General features: G+C 42.9%; 3 protein-coding genes across 4 annotated transcripts in view; 1 reads left to right on the plus strand and 2 right to left on the minus strand.

The window, feature by feature from the left end:
• LOC137290950 (orexin receptor type 2-like) overlaps window positions 1-6,272 on the plus strand; it is a 48,602-nt gene extending 42,330 nt beyond the window's left edge. The window contains exons 4-7 of one of the 2 annotated variants that reach the window (XM_067822172.1): window positions 2,279-2,403; window positions 2,739-2,822; window positions 3,335-3,365; window positions 3,837-6,272. In XM_067822172.1, coding sequence (XP_067678273.1) covers window positions 2,279-2,403; window positions 2,739-2,822; window positions 3,335-3,365; window positions 3,837-3,912 — 316 coding nt within the window. In that variant the 3' untranslated portion in view covers window positions 3,913-6,272. Of the gene's footprint in view, window positions 1-2,278; window positions 2,404-2,738; window positions 2,823-3,334; window positions 3,431-3,836 lie in introns of both variants that reach the window. The other variant, XM_067822173.1, reaches the window with a different exon arrangement.
• A 3,930-nt stretch (window positions 6,273-10,202) lies between these two features.
• LOC137290860 (uncharacterized) lies at window positions 10,203-14,775 on the minus strand. Its single transcript, XM_067822024.1, has 2 exons — window positions 14,702-14,775; window positions 10,203-12,191 (listed from the first exon to the last, which is right to left on the minus strand). The coding sequence occupies exons 1-2, from the start codon at window positions 14,704-14,706 to the stop codon at window positions 10,991-10,993; spliced, it is 1,206 nt and encodes a 401-aa protein (XP_067678125.1). The 5' UTR covers window positions 14,707-14,775; the 3' UTR covers window positions 10,203-10,990.
• Window positions 14,776-16,263: 1,488 nt separating this feature from the next.
• Window positions 16,264-19,401, minus strand: part of LOC137291501 (uncharacterized) — a 73,846-nt gene continuing 70,708 nt past the window's right edge. The window contains exons 40-41 of the mRNA XM_067822863.1: window positions 18,636-18,806; window positions 16,264-17,386 (exon numbers count right to left, since the gene is read on the minus strand). Of these exons, the coding sequence (XP_067678964.1) occupies window positions 17,247-17,386; window positions 18,636-18,806 (311 nt within the window). The 3' untranslated portion in view covers window positions 16,264-17,246. The remainder of the gene's footprint in view (window positions 17,387-18,635; window positions 18,807-19,401) is intronic.

Raw genomic sequence — 19,401 nt, forward strand, 5'->3', positions numbered from 1 at the left:
CCTCCAACATATACACGTGGAACCTGATGAGGTAGATGTGTGTTACCTCCCAATATACACGTGGAACCTGATGAGGTATGTCTGTGTTTCCTCCACCATATACACGTGGAACCTGATGAGGTTTGATGTGTGTTTTCTCCCTATATACATATGGAACCTGATGAGGTAGATGTGTGTTACCTCCCAATATACACGTGGAACCTGATGAGGTAGGTCTGTGTTTCCTCCAACATATACACGTGGAACCTGATGAGGTAGATGTGTGTTACCTCCCAATATACACGTGGAACCTGATGAGGTAGGTCTGTGTTTCCTCCACCATGTACACGTGGAACCTGATGAGGTAGATGTGTGTTACCTCCCAATATACACGTGGAACCTGATGAGGTAGGTCTGTGTTTCCTCCACCATATACACGTGGAACCTGATGAGGTTTGATGTGTGTTTTCTCCCTATATACATATGGAACCTGATGAGGTAGATGTGTGTTACCTCCCAATATACACGTGGAACCTGATGAGGTAGGTCTGTGTTTCCTCCAACATATACACGTGGAACCTGATGAGGTAGATGTGTGTTACCTCCCAATATACACGTGGAACCTGATGAGGTAGGTCTGTGTTTCCTCCACCATATACACGTGGAACCTGATGAGGTAGATGTGTGTTACCTCCCAATATACACGTGGAACCTGATGAGGTAGGTCTGTGTTTCCTCCACCATATACACGTGGAACCTGATGAGGTTTGATGTGTGTTTTCTCCCTATATACATATGGAACCTGATGAGGTAGATGTGTGTTACCTCCCAATATACACGTGGAACCTGATGAGGTAGGTCTGTGTTTCCTCCAACATATACACGTGGAACCTGATGAGGTGGATGTGTATTTCCTCCCCATATACACTTGTAATGTGATGCAGCATGACTTAGGTTCCTGTCCATATACACGTGGCACCTGATAAGGTAGCTCTGTGTTTACTCCCCATATAAACGTGGAACCTGATGAGGTAGGTCTGTTTCCTCCCCCGTGTGCATGTGCAACCTGATGAGGTAGGTCTGTGCTTCCTCCCCATATACATGTGGAACCTGATGAGGTAGGATGAGGTAGGTGTGTGTTACCTCCCCATATACACGTCGAACCTGATGAGGTTTGATGTGTGTTTCCTCCCCATATACACATGGAACCTGATGAGATAGCTCTGTGTTTCCTCCCCATATACACGTGTAACCTGATGCAGTATGTCTGTGGTTCCTGTCCATACACACGTGGAACCTGATTAGAAAGTGTTTGTGTTTCCACCCCATATACACATGGAACCTGATGAGGTAGTTCTGTTTCCTCACCATATACACGTGGCACCTGATGAGAAAGGGTCTGAGTTACAAGGTAGGTCTGTATAAGTGCCAAAGTGATCAGGTTAGGGAGTGTGTCCTTCCTGTATACACGTAGATGGTGATAGGTATGATCTGTATATATCTGACACTTATAAGAAAGTGAGTTCACGTGGAATCTGAATCCACACTTGTTTACTGCAACTCCAAACCCTTCAAACATACCTCAGAAGCTATCCTCTTGAAATAGGTCTCACTGAACTAAGTGTTGCATTATAGGTCGAAAGTTTAAACATCCCCTCGCAACTATAAAAATAATAAGGACCATTTCTACATCAGCCTGACAGGAAGACTAATTATCCAATCAATAACGTCATGTATCCCTCTTGCTTTTTCCAACGTTCTCATGAATAGACTTCTCACTGGTGGCCCCTTTCGTTGGGCAGTTAAGCAGGAGCATATTTCTTGGCATCATATGAAGTATGAATTCTTCTGTTGTAATATCATTTTGTGATATTTTGATGGGGATGCATGCTGAGTCTAATAGATAATCTGCCCATGTTCTGGTGTTTTTGTTGTTGTTGTTGTTTTGTGTTTGAAATGACACAATGAGTGAATGTGGGAGTGAGGGATTCCGGCTACATGCGGCTTTCAGCAATATTCCAACAATATCACGGCGGGGGAACACCAGAGATGTTGTACCAATAACAATTGCAAATGCAAATGAAGACGTTTTGGTAGTATGTCGATGACTGTTACAAGCCAATCCATGTCAATCTCTAAGTACATCTGAAAGACTAACCAATTTCCAGACATTTTACTACGGTGTTCATTCTGTGTGATTTATCTTAAAGTACCTTTACCTATGTGTTGTGTATTAGTACATGTGATACATTATTGTGGTTCAATGACTGATGTGATACATTGATCTCTGATCCTTCAGGTTGACGGACAGTTCACTGATAGGCATGATCAATACCCACTCGGTGTCTATCTGCACCCTCACAGCACACTGGCTGGTCTACTTCAACAGCTCCATCAACCCGATCATCTACAACTTCATGAGCGGTAGTTATTAACATATATGACATGATTCATAAAGACAATTAGGTCAAATCAACCACAATAGAGTTGTTAATTCAAGCTGGCTATGGAGATCATGAAATCGAATGATGCAGTTGGAAATTACTAACAATTTGTCGTAAGTCACAGGTCAAAGCTGATGACGTTCAAAATAAATGAACTCCGGACTCATCCGTTCTTTGGTCGGGCCTTGTAGGCTATCATTTGAGTGTATATGCTGTGTGTAAAACGTCTAAAGGTCGTGACGCATTCTTAAATGAGCACAGGTATTCTCAGAAACTATTGCAATGTTCTGACATGCATACATTATCTTATGAAAGGCAAGTTCCGGAAGGAGTTCCGGTCTGTGTGTTCCTGTATCTACATCCCATGTGATGGCAAAGACATGCGCAGATACAACAACCGTGAGTTCACTATCACAGTGTCAGCAACATCGCACGACAGCAAATCTTTCAACATCTGAATTGTCTGATTTACATTTCATTACGCTGTAGGAGACGAGGTGGTGGAGATTTAGGCGCGGGTGGTATTTTCTCTCACTGAGCAATTAAGTTATGAGAGGAACCCTAATGACTGTAAATCGAAGTGTCACCACAGAAGTAAAGGCTAGAGAGATAGTTTTACGTGTGTAGTAAAGGAGTGGGAGATCAATGAAATGCTTATAGATGTCATCCAGGCACGACCTGAAGACATTCTGCATGTGTGTGTTTTATAGCAAGTTTCATGGCGAGACCTAAAGAGATGGGCGAAATTAATCGCCGCCAAAACTCTTCGTTCTCATTAAAAATTGAATCGAAATGTTCCAGAGAAAAGATTGTAGTCTCAAATGTTTTCATTTGAAATTCAAATTCAAATTGATTTGTAGTGTTCATATGCGTATAGTAAAATATTTTTACTTTCTCCTCTTTTATTGCAGATGAACTGGAGCCTCTCTCCACGACAAAAGGGTACACATATAATGCTGACTAGGCTATGTCATGTAGATGTTGACGTTGTGGAGGTCGGCAGTGAAGTAGATATAGCTTATCGCAACTCTTTTGTTGTCAATATCCATACATGTATATAAGTACATACTGAAAACATGTCATACAATGTCGATCAGGTATTGGTTATCTAATTGCCATTTTAGACTGTACTACCCCAAATGTGTCCTCTGAATAGATGAGATTCGGAAGAAGATTCCATTTGTTGTTGGTGACTGACGTAGATAGGTTTTCCATGCGGGTAAAGCGAATGTATGACATTAAACTGTCAATGCTCAAGAATTAAAGTTTATATTAGAATCATCTGGGAAACATTTGAAATTTTTGTTAGAGTTTCTGCAGATGATCATCCCATCAAAGATTTTATGATAAGGCGAGATTCCATTTTGTTTACGTCTACGTAAAATTTCCCTAACGTCGGTATATTTCTTGCAGTGGACGTCGGTACATCGGGAAGGACTCGGAATCCTATGATGTGAGCAGGAGTCGCACTGTTTTCTCAGAAGCCTGAAAATGCGCGGACACGTCGAATGGGAGTCATAAAAGTCAAAGAAGATGTCACTATCATAACTTTCCTACAGGTCAGTACCGTGGACAAACAATGGATAAACCCGCGCTCACGGAATTCTGATGCCACTCCACGAGTCTTAACATACTCACAAAATTGTGGACAAAACAAAACACACTGGACAATACCGTGGTCAAGGGGTTCTGATGCCAATCTACGAGTTGTTACGTTGCCACAGAAGCACGTGATACTCAATGGTAACCTCCTAAAACTGCTGCAACAGTGATCTGCTGAGACTGAAGCGATCAAACACTTGGTGGCTACTTGCTACATGACATGTTCACATGCTGGTTACAAAACATGCTGATTACTAAGACTGTTCGCCATGCTTCCTTGTCATGTTCTACGGAGTTGTTGTAGTGGCCACAAAATGACGTGAGGACACTTCACTGATATTGATGGAGTATTGACATGGAAATGAGTTTCGACACATGGAAGAGGTTTCAGTGCTCACAGGGTGAAGTGCTGAAACATACGCACATTTCTGCTCATATGGCTTTGAATGTCTTTGTGAAAATCTCTCCTATTTATGCATTCAGTAACATGACCACCAGGACAGACTTAATTTGAAGCACGAGAACATGTTGGTGTTTCAGTGCAGCAAACTGGTGATGCACGGATTATCAACGATACTGAAATACTTCAGTGTTGGTGTAAAAAGGATACAATCAAGAAGGAGACTAACACTGAATAGCGTCACTAAATACACCATTACGAAAGATGGTTCGGTGTAGATATATTACCTCCATCCATCATGGCATATACATGTATGTTTTGTTAGTCGTTCGTCAACCTGTAGTACTTCACTCACTGTGTCCATGTATGTCCGAGTATCTATGAGCTGTGGGGTCAAAGCATGTCGTACCGTTAAAAGCGGAAGTGTGACTCTGTAATGCTCTTCTTTCTTCAGTTTCTCCAACATGTCCGACACTACTATCCCCGTCGACATCCAGACTTTTCAGGATGATAACATTTGTAGTGTAAATATATACATGTTGGTAGACATTCCGTTGGTAAATATATGCAAAAAGGGCATTTGCTTAAACATGAAATGGGAACAAGGTGAATGTTTGCAATAGTTCGATAAGGTTATGTTCATCGAATATTGATGTTCGTCGTGCGGAAGATTACAAACAACTGATCGTGTTCAACGATTTCCCTGAAAGCATGACTTCACCAATCACGGGGCTGTTTACTCATCCAAATTCTATGCTCTCGACCTAGTTCAAGAAAAAGTCCTCCACGCTAGTAGAATACAAACCAAAATCCCCTTGAGTTTTCTGTTTACAATGTTGAAAAGCTATCTTGGGGCGACACATTGTGCGCCTATGTCTGAGTCCTTGGGCCCATTGTGATTTGCACTGACTCAAATGACTATCACAACCCTATATGCACCTAAACCCTCACGGGTTAAAAAAAATCAGCCAGATTTATCAGATGTGCAGTTTAGATCATGTGTTTTTCAGCTACTTTTTTCGCTATTAATCGCTATCAAGATGGGTGGATTATCCAAATGAACCGTGTAGGACACTGTGTGAGTAATTGAAGTTCAAGCATTTAGATCAGAATGAATCTGTCACTAGATGAGAAAACCAAAATATGTAGAGGAAGACATGATAGTACAAGTATTATATTCCTCAATCTCCAGGTAGACCTTTCAGAATATCTGTGTACATTGGCTGTCCAACGTAGAGCATGTAGAACTACGTGTGTGTTGGTCAAGCCAGGATTTGTGGTTATTCGGGTTTGGATTAAATTCTATAAAGTATATGATCGTATCATTACAAGGTGGACTATGGTTGCTGCGGATCCTGCTGATAGGGGTCATCAGCAGGGTGTGCTGGCAACGAAGTTTCGTTTTGGGGTATGTTTGTTGACGATTTAGTAGAGAAACCCTCTAAAGAATGAAACCACTCCTATTCATAGCCATTTTACTCTATTTGTTGGTTAGACCGATTGCTTAACACCACAGTTCTCATTTATCATTCGCTAACTGCAGATTTCGATAAGAGGAGTTGTATTCTAATGTACATCTTTTCAACCCTATCTGGAGGTAGTCAACGGCATAACCTGGCCTCGTTGACCTTTACTCCGATTGGTAGAGACAACGAATGTTAAGATGATAGGAAATACTAAGATGCCTTCATTTTGCCGTAAGGGTATGTGTGTGCTATGTGTTGTGTATGAGTGGGCATGTGGTGCTCCATTTAACGGGAATCTATATTTACATATGTTATATAGTCTGATCACTTGTTTTAGTAGTGTTTGTATGGGCGTGTGTGATGTCAGGTAATAAGTAATAAAGCCAGTCAAAATATTCCCAACGTTTCTGTTAACTCCTAACATGTTTAACCACCACGTACAGCACAAGGTACATTGTTAGTTACAGCTACATTGTGCGTGATGAATCAATAATCAATCACCTAAGTATCGAACGTCGATGTGCCCTAGTTGCGGTCGTCTCCAATATACCGGACATAAGTATTTAGTATGAAGTATTTATGGAGGTCCCTTTAACTTGGACATAGATGTAACGGGTTTCTGTGTGCTTACAGAAGTAATACCTATGTAGAGATTATAACCGATTCGGTAAACGACACACTTCTATCTAGTATGGGTCTAGAGAGAGTAACCATGAATTGTCAATTGCCACGATGTCATCACATTACGAAACAAAGCCTGAGCATATCACTGTGCGGTGCGCATGTCGACCATGGTGGACTAATCAGTGAGTACTTTATCACCCACTGGGTTCTTTTTGCCATCACAGTTGACTCTGTAAGAGGTGATCATATCACTATATATCAACGATGGCCATTTCACTATCTGAGGTAACCGTTTCACTGTCAGTGGTGAAAAGTCACTGAGGTGACCCTTTCACTATCAACGGTGATCATTTCGTTAATAACGGTGATCATTTCACTATCTTAGGGGACCATTTCACTACCTGAGGTGACCATTTCACTATCTGAGATGACCATTTCACTAACTGAGATGACCACTGCATTGTCATCGGTCACAGTTTCACTATCAGAGGTGACCAGTTCATTATGAGAACTGACGACTGGTATTGATACAGTATAAGTATCGCTGTATATGTTGTTAACAATAATAATGTGCCATGAGAACCTGTTAATTATTGAGAGCTAAAACAGCATTAAAAACTTTGACATGTTTATGTTTACCGTGGTAGATAGCACACTTCTAAGTACACCGTTTGTGCAGCGAGAATATCGAATGAATTCAATTTGCGCTGATAGTTCCCTATCATTACAGCGATGGTCTTAAGTGACAAATCAATCACTTAAAGACCACACCTATCCGAAACATGATTGTTTATTGCCTCTGCTTACCAATATGACGACTCTGATCACGTATGAAGGCAAGCGGAGGGGTTATATTTACAAGATTGGGATTAATACGCAGGAAAGATTAAGATGGCATCAGCAGAGGAAATGATTGAGAGGTATGTCTCCGCATGAAAATATCAGGAGTCGAAATTAAGAAATTAATCATAATAAGGATAGATTACCCTGCCGTTAAGGAGCCTGGATTGCTCCTTATCAGGTGTCATGTATCACATAGGCTGCATACTGAGGACGTTATAGTCTGTAGTGGTGTCTGTGCTACTGGTGACATATAAGTCACGGGAAGATTTATCTTGTACACCGGAGATATGAGAAAGTTCAGGTCTAATAAATTGTCTGCATGAAGCGTGCTAAAATCTCTGACACAAAAAACGATGCATGTTATTATGTGCCAATCACACATGATCTACGTAAGAGTGCTAATCCATCAGCGAGAACATTGTACCAACATCCCACCACATCCTCTCTCCCCACCACCATTGGCACCACTCGCGCCATCTCCACCACAAACCCACAGCTGATAGATACACTTCATCCTCACCCAAGTCCCTCGACACTTCCACATCTACCACAACACGCATCCTATCTGTGCTACTTCTATGAGCCACCGACCACCACTGAACACAACACAACACCTCACCACTCCTATCACCCGCCAACCAGCACTTAACACAACAGAACGCCCCTCCTCTCTGTGCAACTCATATGATCTACCCGACCAGCCCTCAACACAACTTCATTCTCCGCCACTTATGTGAACCACCGATCAGTCAGCAACACAGCACAGCACAGCACAGCACAGCACAGCACTTCACCTCCTACTGCCACTTCCATGACTACCACCACCATGCCTCAACACAACGCAACACACCACACCACCTGGCCACTTCTATGACCCACCTGACCAGCCCTAAACACAACACTACACTACACAACACGCCACCTCACCTCGACACATCTGTGACGCACCCAACCATCCCTGAACACAACACAACACAACAAACCTGCTATCTACGCCACTTCTATGACCCACTCGACCAGCCCTTAATATATTACGACTCAACACCTCCTCTCTGCGCCACTGCTATGACTCAATAGGCCACCCCTCAACACAACTATACAACACCTCGCCACCTAACGTCACGACACACCCGACTAACTATCAATACAACGCCATTCTACGCCACTTCTATGACCCCCCGACCAGTCAGCAAAACAAAACAACACAACACCTCACTTCACCTCGACACTTCTATGACCCATCTGACCAGCCCTCAATACAATGCCATTCTATGCCACTTCTATGATACACTCGATCGATTAACAACACAATTCAACACCTCTCCCCACCTCACCTCACCTTCTCACCTCTATGACACCCCACCACCACCCCATCCCACCCCCACGTCCGAACAGACATAACAACAACGCATCTCACTTACCCCATCCTCTCAACTGTGTGTCCCTCATATTTACGAGTCATACATATACCTTCACAAACATGTGAACATTATCTGATACTTATTGTCCAAGTCTAATCAGTAATTATGACAACACCTGTCCCCTGGCTAATCATGCAGATAGGTATAATATTATCGGACATATAATCTCAAACAGATGAGGAAACAGACACATGAAAAGTCTGTTTCGTGTTTCATATTTGTGTACCATGTGCGATAGTACAAAATGTGATTATAAACACTAACAAGATATTCACCCCAGCACGACACTGCTCAACACTAAGTCAGTGACAGACATGCAATCATTGACGTTAACAACTTTGACACGTTATACACACTTTACATATAGTCAGTTTGGTATTCAGTTGTGACGTTATCAGTGTTGCTTTATTAACACTTAAATTTTCTATTCATAGCAACTCAACTGCCCACACACTCTGCACCGCTTCAATGATCCACCCGACTGACCCTCAACACAATACAACACACCACCTCACCTCGTATCGCCTCGCCTCTTCTATGACCCACCCGACCGGCCCTCACCACACCACACCACACCACACCACACCACACCACACCACACCACACCACACCACACCACACCACACCACACCACACCACACCACACCACACCACACCACACCACACCACACCACACCACACCACACCACACCACACCACACCTCGCCAGTTCTATGACCCACCCAACCAGTCCTGAACACAACACAATACAACACAACACATCACCTCGTACCGCCTCGCCTCTTCTATGACCCACCCGACAAGCCTTCAACACAACACAACACCTCACTTCACCTCACCTCACCTCACCTCACCTCACACCACTTCTATGACCCAGCAGACCAGCACTCAACACAATACAACACCTCACCTCACCTCACCTCACCTCACCTCGCCACTTCTATGACCCAGCAGACCAGCACTCAACACAACACAACACAACACCTCACCTCACCTCACCTCACCTCACCTCACCTCACCTCACTACTTCTATGACCCAGCAGACCAGCACTCAACACAACACCTCACCTCACTTCGCCACTTCTATGACCCAACAGACCAGCACTCAACACATTACAACACAACATTTCGCCTCACCTCACCTCGCTACTTCTATGACCCAGCAGACCAGCACTCAACACAACACAACACAACACCTCACCTCGCCACTACTATGACCCAACCAACCAGTGCTGAACACAGCACAACACACCTCTCTACTACTCAACTGCCTACAAAAGAACTGTTCAGTCTAAAAGAGAATTTCACCAAAACAACTAGAACGTTATCAAACTGTTTTCAGGACGAAAACAGCCGCGTGACGCCGCCTACATGCGTTTTTATCGACAATGCCTACATTAAATACATCACAAAAGAAAAACAATTCTGCCAAACACTGGGTGTATATTGTTTTTTGTTGTTTTCTTTTCATCCAGTTTATTCAGTTTGTATTAAGGAACCGGCCCTGGCGTGCTGCTTTATTTACAACGCTCTCAGGCAATTACCATCCATGTATATCATCAACGGCATTCATCAAAATGAAAAACACTACCAACATAGTTCCAATGTCCTCGTTCACTCATTCTCAATCATCAAGTGCATTGTCTCCATTCCAATATGATATAAATCCCTGGCACAATTTCCCATTAAGGCTGCGTTTTCATACCGGTCTGAGTGACACGGCGCTGAATTTAACCGCCCGAACATTTTATATTGTTCTTTCAAAATTAGAACAAGTGGCTTTATCTCTTTGTTAAGTACCGTCACAATTACCTCTCAGAATGTGTTGAAGAATGAAGACATCAACCGGTCAGCTGCACTAATATGAGGGCCAACTAAAATGTGAAAACCTATGTTGCGACTGAACACGTAAAGAGCTCGCTGTTTGAGGCTATGATTTTGAATGTTGATGTCCATGTCGAACTTAGAAAGTAGAAGAGACAATCTGGATTGGATTGTTGACATAAGGTCAAGAACGGGAGCGTTTTTGCGCTGATCTCTACGAGGAAGTGGTGAAGATATGGAGGTGCAGAGAAACGAGGCTAGGGATGCATAATTATCACAAAATTAGGAGCATTGTAAGTTGGATAACGGAGGGTGCCGTTTACAAAATATTCGTCCAATTTATCTACAATGTCTTCGCACCTTCAGTTTCCATCAAAATGAACTTGATCAGTTAGTGCCCACACGTCTATTTGCCTCAATAATCTGTTCCACTATACCCGCCCCCTCCAGTGGCTGGAGGGTAAAGTCTGTGAGGACGATGGTAAACGGGTGGTTGTTGTCCTGGAGCCATTGCATGGCATCCTCTCGGATGTCTAGGGACCGCCCATAAAGACTCGTCAGACACTGGAACTTCACCGTGATGACCCACTGAAGTACAACCAGTTGATGATGGTGAACATGAATGTGGAACAGCTCGTTCTGAGCGTGATCTGCTAGAGTCTCCCCAGTACACACATTTGGCCAGCGGGCATGCAACACTCCACGAGGCCACATCTGGGTTGAGCTGGGTCTGTCGTGGAGGAATAAGACCCGTCTGCCCGACCCCCATATGTCTCTCATGGTGTGTTGTGTGATAGGGATTGACCATCTATTGATGACCGTCTCTCTAAATAGCACGTCCAGCCACACCGACAGCTTCCGTTGCATCGATGTTTCAAGAGTTGACGTATGCTGAAAGTCCACTATAAAGAACTCCGTGGGATGAAGCTGAGAGAAGGCCCATATCTCCAGGAGATCCGTGAGAGCGTGTTGTCCGTAGAAGACCCCATGTATTACTCGAGCTCCATAAGCTTCTTCCATAGCTCCGAGTCTGTAGTCCAGATACCGCACACCCGCCATTAGCTGCTGTCCAACCCGGATGTTCTGGCACTTCGCGAGGTGATATAGGAACATATCGAATGAGAACGTGCCACTGTGATGTGTGCCTGCAAGGCGAAGCTGTTTGATCGTTTTGTTTGTCAGTACATCGTTCATCTCTCCCATCCAGTCCGGATGTTGACGGGAAGCGGGGATTTCCCGACTACTGCAGTCAATAGTGAATTCCTGCCCAGCGGCCTCTCCATCCACACCATAGGAGCGGAGTTCTCCATGTTCACACACAGCCACCACGTGGAAGTCGCCGTCACAGCTGCCGATGGCACCGCCCAAAACGTCCACGTCCACAATGCCCGAGCAAACATTCCTGCCGTCACAGAGTGCCTTCACATAATCTGTGAGAAGTGTTTGTTCGTCTGCCAGAATTCTTCCTGAACCACAAGATGCCCCATAAACTACCTTGAGAACAGTCATACCACTGGGAGACAGAGTGATGTCTTGCGACGCTGCGAGACTAACAACCAAGGCTGCCACAATCGTCAGTGTTATACACCTGAAACATAATCGTAAAAGAACGTCAAGGGTTTCACACATAATATCTGGCTGGCTTGACGTTCTTAACAGCGAAAGAGAAGATATTCCCTTAGACTTTCTACTTTCATCTGTTTCTACTTACATCTCCAGACCTCCCTGATTTGTCACCCTGACGTGAAATAATGTAAGATATTTTCATCTCTATTCTGCGGATGAGGAAACAGAGGAGACTGATATTCCTTCATCAATATTTATGAAGAACAACCGAACTGACTCGACATACATCATAAAATTATTTACAGACTATTACCAAGTATTGTAAATATTTAAATATAGTAAAATAAGTTTCACAATTATTAAAATATTTTAGTTTTATTTGTACATATGTTGCACGCCCACCTGCCTCTTGATTGTTTTGGGTTGGACATGAGGAATATATAAGCAAGGATAAAATCGTTTCCTTTTCAGTATTTCATTCAATACCATTATCAAGATCCGCACCTGGTACTTGCTAGTAGTTCAGTTAGAATTAGAGCAATGGACAGACGGGAAGAACTTGGAGAAATGGAAGGCTCGTGAAACGTGGATTGGATCCTGTCACATGTCTGCACAGTGAGCCAGTACCACTGACCATAAAACCCTATATAAAAATCTGGGGCAAGCGTCCCCCCCACACACACACACACCCCTTCCCACACCCCCGGCCCGAGTTGATTTTCACAAGCCAAGGACCTCGGGACTGTGGCTATTTGGCACACTGATCCTGTATTAAGTTTCGTCCGACCAGAAGGGAAGAATTGCTAACGCCTTTAAGGATGTAAATAATGACACCAAAACCAATGTCCAATAAACCCAAACCTTGATGTCATGACCAAATCGTTATCCATGGAAGTAGTGTTGCTGGAACGCAATGATTCGGCGCTTCTTTCGACGATATCTGCATGTCCCGGTACGGCTTGACCTTCGTTACATCAGGTGTCTCACTCACTGAATTAACACAACGCGATCAACCGAAATATTTCTGGAAGACGCTAACCAACTCACGACGATACCCCTTGGTCTCATTGCATATATAGTTGCAGGTTGTTGAGAACAGTCCTCTCTAGCCTCCTTTATTCAATAATTATTTATGAACTTACAACCAGCAAACCATCACTGTTTATTTCTTTTTATCAAGTCAGTTCCACTGACCATAAAACCCTACATAAAAAGTTCGGCCTTCAGTCAAATTGCATTTTAATCAAGTGAAAAAAGTTGTTTTGGAATGGCATTTTGATTCCATGTTTGAGGGGGAACTTCATCAGAGGCGTTCACCATGGTGCGCCTCGGGTATGGCAACAAAACAAGTATGCCTGTCTGATGCAGATATTCACTAACCGGAAACGCTTAACGTGCGATATCTTGCCAAGATCGGGCCTCTTCCAATTCAGACGTGATGGTCCCACGAGAAACTGACGCGTTATTTCAGAAAGAATCGTAGCAGAAATCCATCAAATGCAAAAGAAACAAATGGAATGTCTGGATGAAATGTCTTGAATTTCATTCATTGTTTGACAAGTTATGTCACAAGACCGTGAGACTACATGGTGCATTGGTTCAGTCGGCAATATTGAAGCTTCATCACTGGAGCCATGTGTGGAGCCAGGTCAAACAGACAAAGTCTGTAATGGAGGTAGAGATGTTTAAGATTAAAGTAGAGAGTTTGTCCTCTGAATGAGAGCCGATGCCATCGAAATGACAATCTGTATTCCGTGATCCGCCATGGGTCCTCACCGAGGTCCTTATTTGGGATGTAAGGCCGTTACCGTGGAAGAAGGGTTTTACTGTAAAACGAGGTATTTACCGTGGCACAAAGGTTTTACTGTGATACGGGGTCTTTACCGTGGCACAAGGCCTTTGCCGAGGTGCATGGGTGTTCCTGTGATACAAGGTCTTTACAGTGGTACAGGGGTTTTACTGTGGCACAAGGCCTTTGCCGAGGAGCATGGTTGTTCCTGTGAGACAAGGTATTTACAGTGGTGCATGGGTGTTCCTGGGATACAATGTCTTTTTAGTGGTGTATGGTTGTTCCTGTGAGACAAGGTCTTTACAGTGGTGCTTGGTTGTTCCTGTGAGACAAGGTATTTACAGTGGTGCATGGGTGTTCCTTTGAGACAAGGTCTTTATGACGGTGTATGGTTGTTCCTGTGATACAAGGTCTTTACCTTGCGCAAGGCCTTTACTTTGATACAAGGTCTTTACCGTGGTGCAAGGGTTGTACTGTATATATGGTCTGTATTATGATACCAGACCCTCACTGAGGTCCTGCGTCGACTACCCATACGGGTAAATGTGTAAAGCCTAATTCTGATATCTCCCGCCCCGATATTGCTGGAACATTGCTAAAAGCGACGCAGAACCATACTCAGAACTCGATATATGTGTTGCGATCATTCGAGACATTGTGCAAAGGACGCTTCGATAATTGGCTCCAAAAATATGTACTTGTATACTTTTAAACTAAAATATATGAAAAAATGTTTGTCTCACCTCATGTTGCCGAGCGGATCCTAAAGCCTGTACTCTTGGCGGTACCGTCCAAGAAAATATGTCAGGGCACAACCAGCCTTGTACGCAGATAAGCGCGTATTAAATATCACGTGCTCGCATCGTATATTCTACGTCTTTAACATTCCATCAGCTTTGAGCTGTAGTTGTGTCTTGGCCTTTGTCAGAGTTTATTTTTCTATTGAGTTTCAGGTCATTTTCTTTTTTGTTGTCTGACTTGTGTTCAAAGGGAATAAAACTTTACTTGCAGTCCACATAACAACTCTGTCATATCCGGTGGTGCCAGTTATTTGGGACCGGAATAAGTATAATTAATCTATACGAACTACAGATGCGTTAAGCCATTCACTGTATTGTTGACGACTGCAGTGTCGATCAGTGAATCCCATTGTTAAAACTCATTTAGAGACCGCCATCATGAAGATGGACAGTTTCTGAGTTCTGCGGTAAACAAAATGTAAAGTAACAAACTTCAAGCAAATGTTGTCTTCGTGAGTGTCTCCACAGTATATATACACTATAGGGATTAGTAGGTATATGAGCTACCCTCCTTGTTTCGTGTCTACTGTTAGTTTACATGCTTATCCATTTCACTGTATTTTGGACTTGGTGGTGGGATACAATATCTATGTTGTTATCATCCGCTCTCTATGATCGTGGTGTTAGGTTTTCTGCTGGTCACGAGTGCTAGACAGTTCCCTGATAGGGCGAACATTAATCAAGAATATCTCAATGGACCTCTTCCATATAATGTTTAGCCTTCATTTTTTCAGATTCAAAACGCAATGCACCGAAAAATATACACTCGGTCCTAAAATGTCACCAGACATTTGTAACGGAGCAAAATAGACGGCGCATTTTACTTTCGTTCACATTGTGCAAGTTTTGCAAACTCAGATGATTTCGAGCTGTCCCAATTCAGCCAGATATAAACGATGATGGTTTTCTTTCGCTTCTGTGGTCCGTCATTCCAGTTCGTACGACAGATCATTCTGTGTGTCTTTTGAACCATTTAGAGGTACTTAGTTTTCTTCAGAACACGTTTCCCAAAGGATCTAAAATGTCAGATTTAGTTTTCTTTCCCCAGATTTGTTTGCTTTTTGCCCCCACTGATGATATACGAGCTAAATGACGGCGGTTTACGGCTAATGAAGATCGAACCAGACAAATCAGCGGATGGTATCATATGGACCAATCTTCGCAATTCCTGGCGTCGAGTAAACCAGTGACCACCCGATCCCGTTAATCGCACTAACAAGAAGCTTGGTTTGCTGGCGGCCAATTCTAACCCTACACTTCATAGCGACAGTCTGGTGTGGGTGTGAGAATCATGCGACCTGCTTGACAGCGACATTAGGATCTATGTCGAAGCGTCGCCTTTCACAGAATAAAGAAGTTGTATGTCCACAAATTGTCATCATTCTTCATCCCCTCAACTTCTATGTGGAATGCGCACTCCCTGTTTCAAAAAACGGGAACCACATTCGATGAAATATACGTGAAATTCGCAATTCCCTATCTTGAAAAATCGAGAAACAATGTGATAGAACATTACTTTTTTATTTCACAAAGTAGCAAAGACATAACATGACGCTCTCATTTTGTACACCATACGATTAACCTCAGGAACTACGGCATGAGGCATGTAGGTTACGCTCATTGTATTAAACAGCTAAAAACGAATCTCATCATACCGTTCATATAGAAACCAATAACATCAAGTTCACTATCGATCCAAGTCACAGGCAAACCTTTGATCGGGACGCTAACCGTGTCCTGAAAATGACCTTTCATGTCTACAGGAGATAGTGTCAATCACGTACTGGACGACCATTACTGGTTGACCATGCTTACGTCAAAAGGAGGAAGTCTGGCTACTGACTATAAGCAAACCTATGTATGGGGAAAATATACACAATGAACCTGTGTATGTCCAATAAAGACACGCCTCAGCCGCTTAAGCAACTTGACCACAATTACGTCACACAACATCTGAGCCAATCAAAATACACGGTCTGGGTGTAACGCTCTGTCACTGGATACAAAGCCAAGCAGAAGACAGAATTGTGAAGTAACTGCACCCTTGTAATAAATCCGTCAGAGCATGATTTACACAGTCATTACGCTCAAACACAGCTAACTGACGGAATTTATATTTGACCAAGGTTTCAGCTGTACTCGTCCATCTGCTGAGCTACACAAAGCACAAACAAATCGTGTGTTCTCAGTAAAAGAAAGAACCAGGGAATATCGAATATTTGTTCCAGATTTGGTCGCACGAGATAAGCATTGCGCTGATATGCTGGAGTTCAACTTATAGAAGTTCGAGTTACTGGGGTTTCCCAGCAGGGTATTTCAGCGTGGAACACGAGAATTCTAACCAACTGAGGTTCGAGTTAAGAAGGCTTCACTGCAGTGTTATTCTGTGTAGAAGTACATGTATTCTTCACAACAATGGCACATGGAGAAGCATATGTACATGCAAACAATACATGTATCGGCACAACACGGACTACTGGGGCAAACATCACGCTTTCCTAACGGCGCGACGTATGTATAGCATGGCTCTCTTGGAATAGACGATGCCAGACTGATTCTCCATGGAACAGTGGTACTTCCCGTAGTCCGACTCCTTTGCCTTCAGGATCCTCAGCTCACTAGCCCCATCTGTTGGAAACAACAGATCATTATACATCATCTGTATGTGTTTGTATGTTCTCAGATAGTTTCCTAAATCACCATTCCATAAATACATTTTCCCTTCCACGCTTGAATAAATACAACATCCAGCCCTGAAAACACATCATGTTATTTGTATGAACATTTGAAACAGTTTTTAACTCCGATGTTCTCCAAGCGTCTTCAAAGTTCTCTGTAATGATTCAGGAACCGACTCCGTTCAAATGATTCACCATACTCGATAATACTTTGAATTCATATTTGCAAGTCTTCATAAAAAAGCAAGATTGTTCATTCTCGATAAAGGGGATTTTCCCCTTTTTTATTACAATCCGAGCGACAGACCACTCGGCCTGACGATGAACAAAGGGCGGATGACACACTACATAATAACAAGAGAATTACGCGATATATGTACATAACAGTTACAACTGCCTTAATTCATACAAGACAGTCCAGTCCACTCTCTCTCTGCGTAACTGATAAATTGCATGGAGAGAATCAATATCCTGTCTACCAAAGAAACCATTCTGACGGCTTTCCTTTTGAACGAAATCACTCGTTAAATGCAATCTGTCTTGTTACACAGAACACAGTTTTCCATGCTTGTGTTAAAAGAAGAAAAGTTCCATTTGCTTCATTCCGGAGAGAGACAACAAATCACACAAATAAAGCCATTGCATATTTTAACTGTGACTACAACAATTGTGTTTCTCTGTACTGTACACCTATTTCTCTTCGAAACGTACATCTAATCTTTACAGTAGAAACTGAAAACTGGTAAATCAAATTACACCAAGAAAATCAAAATATTCCTAAGACCACGTCTGTTGACTGTCGTATAAACAAGTAATCGACAACCTTTTTCCGATGTACACATACCTCACGTTTTATGATATAGACAATTATAGCAATAGGGTAATATTATCCATCTGACTAAATTCAGAATCTGATTATTACCCTGTATAACCTAAACTGCCTGTTAGGCTGTAGAAAGGTATAGTCACATAGCTTTATCCAACCGGGTACCCGTTTTCTGCTGAGTCAGTTTTGAATAAAATCACTTGATTAAAATGAGACAACATGTATCAGATGTGCTTCGTTGTGGGGCAGGGCTGAAGCCCTAGAAACTGTCAAACTGCCAAACACGGTAACCCAACCAAGAACTCTCCGAACTTGACACTGCTATCACCGGGATTTGAAGTGGTGCCCGGCAGAGGGAGCTGCTAGAACGTACCTTTCATAATGACTTTCTCCCGTTGAGTTAGCTTCAGAGGGAACCTGTCCTTGTACCACGTGACAGTGGCCGTAGGGTCACTAGAGGTGCAGTAAAGTCGAATCTTGTCCCCTCGAGCCGCAGCCGTCACTACCGGGTGTTTCGTAATCGTAGGGAAGTCTGCGGGTCTCTCTGAAAAAGCAGTTTGACTCAAATATACGGGACCTACATTTTCAAAGATTTCTTAGCGCTAAGATAATCGTAAGTACCATACATTAACATTAACTTGCGACTCTCTTAACGATATGAGAGCTTTGAAAATCTTGGCCCAGGGGTCTTAAAAGCGCACAAAGAGCAACAATCTACAAGAACTTAGCTGAAGGTTATGTCTGCAAAGTGTACTAAGGTACACAGCTTACGTGAGCGAGTGTGCCACTTTCAAACCGTTCCAGCAAAGAGACGGCATGGAATTGTGTAAACGATTTAAATGTCTGCACCGACTTAGGGAATGGAAAACAACTAAGAGGCTCCACTGGCTTATATGAGCGATTGTGCCACATTAAAACATTCCAGAAATGTGACGGCTTGTAATTATGAAAAAGATTTATAGGTCTGTGCTGACGTTGGGAATAGAAAACACCAAACGAGCTCTACTGTTAATTACATTCCATTATTAATGTGGATGTATTTGGGTATTACAGCATTGCATGGTGGTAGATGCGTCTCACTACTGGTATCTTTATCGATCTGTATGTAATCCAGTGAAACAAATTTAACATTGCTGGTG

Source organism: Haliotis asinina, chromosome 7 (genome assembly GCF_037392515.1).
Source record: "Haliotis asinina isolate JCU_RB_2024 chromosome 7, JCU_Hal_asi_v2, whole genome shotgun sequence".
Classification (NCBI taxonomy): Eukaryota; Metazoa; Mollusca; class Gastropoda; order Lepetellida; family Haliotidae; genus Haliotis; species Haliotis asinina.